The 8595-nt window shown below is 36.7% G+C and overlaps 1 protein-coding gene across 1 annotated transcript in view; it reads right to left on the bottom strand.

Annotated features, from left to right (window-relative positions):
• Positions 1–7865, bottom strand: part of LOC107706334 (solute carrier family 25 member 36-A-like) — a 26082-nt gene extending 18217 nt beyond the window's left edge. The window contains exons 1-3 of the mRNA XM_016510001.1: positions 7441–7865; positions 3342–3506; positions 646–723 (exon numbers count right to left, since the gene is read on the bottom strand). Coding sequence (XP_016365487.1) covers positions 646–723; positions 3342–3506; positions 7441–7481 — 284 coding nt within the window. The 5' untranslated portion in view covers positions 7482–7865. The remainder of the gene's footprint in view (positions 1–645; positions 724–3341; positions 3507–7440) is intronic.
• Between the last annotated feature and the right edge of the window lie 730 nt (positions 7866–8595).

The raw sequence follows: 8595 nt of genomic DNA, 5'->3' as shown, positions 1-8595 counted from the left end.
GTATGGAAAGCAAAGTCACAATGATATGAAATTAGTGTCATTCATTTTTTTGTTTGTATGTTCACATTGATGTTAAATTACATTTTCTGATTTGTCACATTACTTTTTAAGTAATGCTAAAACACTGCTGGTCACTTTCAAAAGTTATAGTGATTCTTTATTTTCCAAGAAAGAATGTGAAACAAATTGGTTATATAATTTTCATTTTTAAATATTTTAAAATATAATTTAAATTGATTTTACACACTTTAAGCAATATCGTATCGCATATCGAATATAGCATTTTTAACAAGGTATCGCATATTTCTTCAATATCGCACAGCCCTTATATATATATATATATTATTATTTTTATTTTTTTTTTCAATTGTCATTTGCGATGTGTTATGAGATTGTAGCTCTTTCCATCATTAAATCCGTTAAGTACACAGTCTTATACCAGTGTTTTTGTCTGATTTTCAAATATATTTTTGCTTCAAAGTTTATAATGTTATGATTCACCTTGTGGCTGGGAACAATATATATTTTTTAAATTCCTGTAGGAACAATAAATGAGGAAAAATACTTTCAGAACTAAGGCTGCTGAAAAAGTGGGCAGGCATTTCTGAACTCTATACCATTTGTGTTTTTGCATACGGGTCATACCTGGATGGAGCCACTCCCACCAAGTTGGGCCCTAGCCCCCTAAAGAGTGAGCGAGGACCTTCTTTCTCCAGTATTAACCTGAGATAGAGAGAGAAAGTTAAAAGAAAAATCCACTGCAGTGCCCATGTGAAAGCTTAGTGGATGCTTGCACCCCTGTCTTTATGGCAATAGCTGCAAGATTTAACAGTATGACATGTAGTTGCCATGACATTCAACATTTGCTTAAGTTATCCAGACCAACTCAGGGTTTGGGACGAAGCAGGTAATTGGGAGAACCAATGCCTAGCTGTACCTTAATCAGTGCTATCTGCTGCGTGCAACTGCATACATGACTGTGTAAATTTCACAAACAGCAGTCATAGATATAGATAGTTAGACCAACCTACAAAGGTTATGGACATTCAACAAATCTGAAGGAGGGACTTGTGCTGACCAGCATAATACAAAATAGGTGAAAGTTAATGTTTTGCCTTCAGAAACAGACATGTTCAGACTCTTCTATAATTCCTCTTTCAGAAGTTGGGTTTGAAAAAAAAAAAACACTGCATCTGTAACTAATTTTCTCCTGACCTACTTTTCAATCTTTTTCTTTCTGATTCTGGAATAATACAATAGGCATGAATATCACTGCTTGCCGGAGGCCAAAAAAGTTATTCCAATCCTGGAGAAGACAGCAAGGCTACACCCAGAAACCATAGCATTGCAACATTTTGCCAGACTAGCAAAATACCACCAAATGTGGCTTGCAGAGCACTCTTAAGTGTACTCTCTCAGCTAGACTAGTCTCATAGGGCCAAATAATAGAAATAGGCCAATTTCGGACCATAAAACGTTTATCTATTTAATTCATGACCACAGGTCAATGTGAAAGACTGTACAAAGCTTTTTACAGAATTCTTAGCAACATAATTTTATACTTTGCATTAGCAAGAAATAAATTTTTATATTATTCAGTATAACATTTTCTTTAGACAAGTTATACACAAATTATTAGGTTTCAATTTGCAATATTTCTATAATGTAACTCCATGACAGATATATATTTAAAAAAAAACTTATGCTAGTAAAAGATTCTAAGAAACGCATAAAGAAAAACTTGTCTATGTTAAACTCTCACCTAATCCAAATGTTTAGGGTTTACAAGGCATAAAAACACATCCAAATGTTGAATTAATATACGAGGTAATGATGACTGGGCAAGTGACAGTGTCATCTACTGGCTCAAAACATTGTCATTGTTGATCTAAAAACATTTCAACTGCCCTTCATCATAGGCCAGCAAACATTTTAGCAGAACATGGGCAGATGCAGGTATGCTGCTGGCATTCAGAACATTATCCATCTTTCTCTCATTGTTCTGACTAGGGATGGGTCACGATTTTCGAATATTCGATTAGTTGATTTAATTATAGAATATCGAATAGGTTGTGCGATTATTGTCTTAAAAAATTTCCCCATGTTTTCCGTGCTGATGCGGTGGTGACGCGTTCATGTGGCGCTGCCAATAAAGCACCTAAAGCTGTCAAAGACAACAGAAGAACACATTGTCTCATGTGCACACTGTATACTTGCGTGGCATAAAAAAAGACTTCCGTAGCATATAATGGTTACAGTAACTTGGGACGATGTCAAATAAGAGCTCTGTGCGGACCACAAACACCCCCGACTGGGTTAGGGGTGTGCTGAATCCGTATTCAGAAAGGCGCAGAAAATAAATAACACGTTCTATGGAGCCACTAAAGGGACATGGTTAGCCGCTTGCTAACGGTAGCCTGTTACATTACAGTACATAACATTTCACTTACCACATAAACAGAGTAAGGAGAGATGACTGATAGGATGATGGCGAATGATTTGCAGATCCTGAGCACCACTGACAAACATCTAATCTTGTAAAATGTGTGGTAAGCACTGCCGAGTGCTGCTCCGTTTGTGATTGCGAATCTCGAAAGTGAAAGTAAAAAACAAGCGTGCGTTCATAAGCGATTTCAATGCCCCGCATATTAATAACGGCTCCCTGATGCCCGCAGTTTATATACAGTATAATTACCCAACGATATAATTGCAATAGAAGATATTGAAGTATATTTTTCTTCCCATCTCATATCTATTCCCTTTAGGGATTCAATTTTTTTAAATGGAAATGCCCTTATGAGCAGTTGATTTATGCTAATCAACGGACTGTTATGTTAATAAGTGCCGTCATTCGGTTATGTTTATTATATTAATGTTTCAGCATTTTACAATCATTATATGGCTTGAGTTAAGGTAGCCTATCTTCTGAATTAAACAGTTTATCATACAGATTGAAAGCATGAATCCTGTCTCTCTGTTTATGGGTGTTTGTGCGTGCTTGCGGGGGAGGGGTGCGATTTTCGAATAATACCCAGCGATTTTCGAATATTATTTTTGCTTGGAATGCCCATCCCTAGTTCTGACACTCTTGCCTCTATGGTCACTACAGATGGTTGTAATTTACCGTCAGCAAGAGAGACCCACAGAGAGACTGAACAGAGAACAGCTTTGATTGCAAATTCAAAGTCTAGAATACTGTTGATCATCAAGATCCTTTAAACAAGAGATTTCTAGTGTTTTTGCTAGTTTTCATGTGTTGTTTTTGAAACATCTTAACACTGGTTCAAATGCCCTGGAGCATAAAAACCAGGTTTTGTGAGGTTGGGTTTTGAAGTACTCACTTGAGACAGTGCAGAGGCCCCGGTGGGGACATGCGGGCCACACTGGCCCCGTTCACAGTGCTGAGCTGAACCTCAGAGATGTAAAGAGTCACCGAAGAAGACTGCAGCCTCGTCTTCACCACCTCCAACGGACATGTCAGAATTGCACCAACAGTGCCACCACAGCTAGAGACAGAGCGTAAATATTACAATCCACTTTTATTTACACAATATCAATTGTAATGAAAAACTAGTTAATTTGAAATAAAATTGGAAAAAAAAATCACCTTTTTAAACTATTTAAAAATGATTAGGCTAATGCAAGAAAATACAGAAGTCAAAAATAATCAAGCATGATTTCCACACAATTTTTTTTCTAAATTTTATATATTTTAACATTTTATTTCTGTGATGGCAAAAAAAAAAAAAATAATAATTTCAGCAGCCATTACTCCAGTCTTAAGTGTCAAAAATCATTCTAATATATTATCAATGTTGAAAACAGTTGTTCTGCTTAATGTTTTTTGCAGAAACTGCGATACATTTTTATCTGTAATATGTTGAATAGAAAGTTTAAAAGAACAGTAATTATTTGAAATAAAAATCTAACATTGTAATTTTTTTTTTTTGTCATGTTTGATCAATTTAATGTGTCCTTGCTTACTGACCCCAGACTTATGAACTTTTTAATATTTTAATAGATGAAAACAGCTATTTTGGAGAGATGATGCAAATTAATCATTGAACTGATTCATAAAAAAATAAAAATGTACAGACCATTATACATAACTACTTTTACATACTTTTACATATTCTGACATTTTATGCATTTTGCTGTTGTCAAACAACACTACAGGATCAAAAAAGTATTCTGGCATGAAGCTGCTGACATAAAAGTGTGTTGCATTTTAGGTGTCAAAGCATATTTCCTTCTGCTGACATCCACAGTGATTAGACTTGACTAACATCTGTATGTGGGTCAAGTTTAACATGTATTTGTTTGTGTACATGTACAAGTGGGCCCAGCATGCAACAAGTCAAAGGTTAGGCTTGGACAAGACCTACAATCACCTACAAGAGGACAAAGACCTAAAACAACTTACCTGAAATAGTGTATAAACCACAAACACTTCTCATCTTGATGGGTTTTCACTAATAAACTTTACCAAGCATCAAAATAGACATACAACTATGCCACTAAAGAGAAAAGCAGAAAGCTCCTTAAACAGATTCCCTGCTTTTATTATGTGTACGTAAAGTTGACAAAGACAGCACTGAATGTTGATAACACTAAATTTGTTGACCTCAGAATTGAATACTTGTGTTTAGGCATGGGACGATAACCGGTTCCAAGGTATACCGCGGGTTGGAAAAGTCACGGTCTCAAAACCACTAAAATTTCCCGTTATACCGTTCCTGCGGTATGCGCTGTTTTTTTACGTGTCGTCAAAGAAAAAAAAGTTTTTTTTACCCAGACATTTAAAAATAACATATTTTAGAGCTGTAGTCGCAATACCGTGATACGGTGAAACCGTGATATTTTTATCTAAGGTTATCATACCGTCAGAATCTCATACCGGCCCATGCCTACTTGTGTTCTAAACCCTGCATCTATCAAGGTATATTTTTTGTACCGTCTTACAAAAGACCGACCCACATGCAGGGAGCAGCTGTGAACTTTGTCCCAGATATGAAGCTCTCTGGTTTGTTGCTGCTAAGGTTTACAGTGTGTACAGGCTCTCTCACTCTCTCTCTCTCTGGTTGTCCAATGAACAGTATGATCATGCCAACTTCATGAGCAAAACCCATTTGCCACTCCTATTAAAATGCTCTGCAGAGGCCTTTTAGAGAAATTCCACTAGATTTTTTTTTTTTTCACAGATACTTATGGACATCTACTCTTTAAAAAAAAAAAAAAATTACATAGGAGTTTTGTTTGTGATAAAAAAGGGGAAGTAGTCCGGGAAAAGAGGAAAGGATCTGCTGCATTTATTTTCATTTAATTGCAAGACCAAATAAGCAACCGCAAATGTTTCACCAAAGTGAAGTCCTCTGGTCAATGATTAGAATTAAAACACACACAAAAACATTTGCACTTGAGGTTTACACAGCAGTGTTCAACATGCTGAAACTCCCAGGAGTAAAGTAATAAAAAAGTCTTGGCTAAGGTAACCCGTCCCTTTTAAACAGACCTGAACCTCAAGTCCAAGTCAAAAGTCATCTGACCAAACTGGCCTAGTGGGTCCCACACAAGAAACACTTGTGGTGCTGTTCATGAACACAATGTGTACATTTACTGTTGTACCGTACACAATTTTTTTTATTTTGTATTGTGCAATATTTTTATTTGGCCACATACAATGCATTTGTGTAAATTAAAAGTCAGCATGAAACAGAGTTTCTGATTATCTTTGTGATGAATTAAAAAAAAATATTGTGCACAAATAAGTAATTTATAATAAACACTGCAATATTCAATAAAAAAATGAATTGTAAATTTTGGTTTCATGTTCACATTAGGAATGCACTGACTTTCAAATTCTTATAGCCCGATATAATGGCCAAGAGCAGATACTAGTATGAGCATCACTAATATGAACCTAAACTACTTTGTCAAAAACTAAAATAACTGTTTGTATGCTACAAGTAAATTTATAATGTGCAGTAGAAAAAAGGCTGAAATTATATGAAAAACATAGTGTTTGAATTAGCGATGGAGCGTAACATTTTTGTCATATTCTATCACTAATTTATCACTATTTATCATTCAGTATTGGATAATAAATAGCCAATATCGCCTGATAACATAAAAAAAAGTGTCCAATTACAGCACCTTATATAGGCTATGCTTTCCCTACATGTAAAAAAAACAACAACCATAAAATATTATTTAAAATTTTTAAGAACAAAGTCAATGATATTTGTCAACTACTAATTTACAGTAACAGTTGCATAGTTAGGTGTTATTTTTAACTCTGTCACAAGTTTCAAAAAATTTTTTTTTTTTTAATTTATATTATTGCTTTGCACTGACAAGGGAATCTCATTTCCACTGCTGAGTGATTATCTATATACAGAACAATCGATTTGTTTATCAAACAGTTCTTTCCAGTGGCAGATTAATTCACTGCTCACAGTTATCTTTATGTTCAGTTATCCTAGCTATAACTCATCACCAGTTATTCTGACATGCAATAGGTATGAATGAACTAATCGGAAAACATACCAACCAACACTATATGCGAAAAAACCCTTTAAACACATGGTCAGGATATATAATCCCATGATGGGATTTTGCCCACATATTCTGCTGTTATTATAAGCTTCTAGTTAGACCTCTTATCGCCCTGCAGGGTCGGAGTCATCAAATGACCTTCAGAGATACAAGCTTGTCAAAGAGCGATATGCTCCCCTCATATCTTTTACATTCCTGATTGTGAAAATTTGTGAGGCAGTAACCTTTGATTCAAAGAGTGAGAAGAAAAATGTTGCTTGCATGAGCCTCATAGAATGTAAAAGAACAGCCAGGGACATGCAGAAATGAGAATGGAGTCAAAAATAGCTGTAAGTTACTATACTAGAGAGATTGCTGTCAAACATCCAGCGTCAAGCTGACAGTAAGAAACCACAGTCCTACAACAAAGCTTCTGATTTGCTACAGGAAATGGTATTGCTTTAGATTCACATTCAGCTTGAAGCCTCGAGTTTTTCCTGTCTCTTATGTTATATCTGCATGGCAAAAGCATGAATGAAAAGCACCAAAGCAACAACACTTCCTGTAAAACAGAAAACGGCCATGTCTAGAGACTTCCAGAGGATTCTGTGACAACACCAGAGGAGATGCTGAATCTGTTGCATGACCTTGCATTCACAAATAAAGCATCGATCATCTGTAGCATGGAGACATGCTGACAGAAGCTAGCTAGATTTTGTACAGCAATGCTGAATGAGCATCTACCTGACCTTTTATAACGGTCAACCTGCTTTTTTTTTTACGATGAATGTGTCTTATATTACATTTTAAAAACAATCAAGCCCAACTGCAACGAATAAATGTCAAAGAGAGAGGCGTCAGGTTGACAGCGCCGATAGATCGGTCTGTCTCAGGCTCGCTACTCACCCTCCAGCAAACAGATGAACCAGGGTGTCCCTCTGACTCATCCTTTAGCATTCTCCGCACCCACACCCAGGCCTGCAGTGCGAGCAAGAGCCGGACAGCTCCGCCGAACCCGCTGCGATTCTGCTGTACCTCTCAGTTTAATTGATGTGGATAAGGATTATAAAGCACACAGTTATTGAGCCCGACGTCTCACGGGCGAGATGCGTCGCGAGATGCGGCTAGCTCAGCCCGCTAACGGCTGCCGATGTGCGCAGACGCCTCTTTTTGCCTCTAACCGGTCCGTTTTTAATTTATCACAATCTTTTCCTTTAAACAACACAGACAGCTCTCGGATATCGAGGTTGTGGTTGCAGGGGGCTCGTTTTTTGGAGCTAAATCCGCGTTGAGTCGGTGGTGTCTCTGATTCAGAAGCTGAAGAGCTGACTGAGATGGACAGCGGAGTCGCTATTTACGAGCCAATCAGCAACCGCAAAACAGAGGCCGCGATTGGTCCGTTCGCAGCGTGACGTCTCTTTGCCCCGCCCCATCATGCTCCTTTCGCATGATCACGCAATTGATAAATCGTAAATATTGATTTAGCCCGTTTTCAGAGGTTAAGATACATATTTGCAAAATGTTCTATTCAACATATTTGTTTATAAGGTGAATTTAACTCTGCCTGCTATTATAGTGCCCCAGAAACGATAAATGGTATTAGCTTAACAGAACAGCGTCATATTTCTAGCTGAGAATGAATGAGGACATTCATAGTGGGCTGTTCAGACATATTATTTTTGGTGTATTGTGATACTCTCAGTTTATGCACTAAGGGTCTGCACGTGCACTTGGTTCCCCTCACGCGGAAAAATATTGGTTACTGATCAAGTTTAGGAAGGAAGACAAGTAGGGACATGTCCTCCCCCATCAAGATGATGGAACATAAATTGATTTTTGACACTTTTTAAACAGATTGCGCCTTTTTTATTTGTTTGACACAAAAGCTACCTTATTTTGTTGGTAATTTGTGTATTAATATTAGGATTGACATGATCATGGAGAAATCAGAGAAATCATTAATCACTTAAAAAATCATTTGAATCCTTAAATTGCATAACTTCTAATTATGCTCAGTTCTACAATATTTATTTGACATACAATATTTATTTGATATATCTC

The sequence above is a fragment of the Sinocyclocheilus rhinocerous genome, unplaced genomic scaffold (assembly GCF_001515625.1).
Source record: "Sinocyclocheilus rhinocerous isolate Xijiao unplaced genomic scaffold, SAMN03320098_v1.1 scaffold444, whole genome shotgun sequence".
Classification (NCBI taxonomy): domain Eukaryota; kingdom Metazoa; phylum Chordata; class Actinopteri; order Cypriniformes; family Cyprinidae; genus Sinocyclocheilus; species Sinocyclocheilus rhinocerous.
The sequence above is the reverse complement of the archived record's forward strand: the minus strand, read 5'-3'. Positions and strand labels throughout refer to the sequence as shown.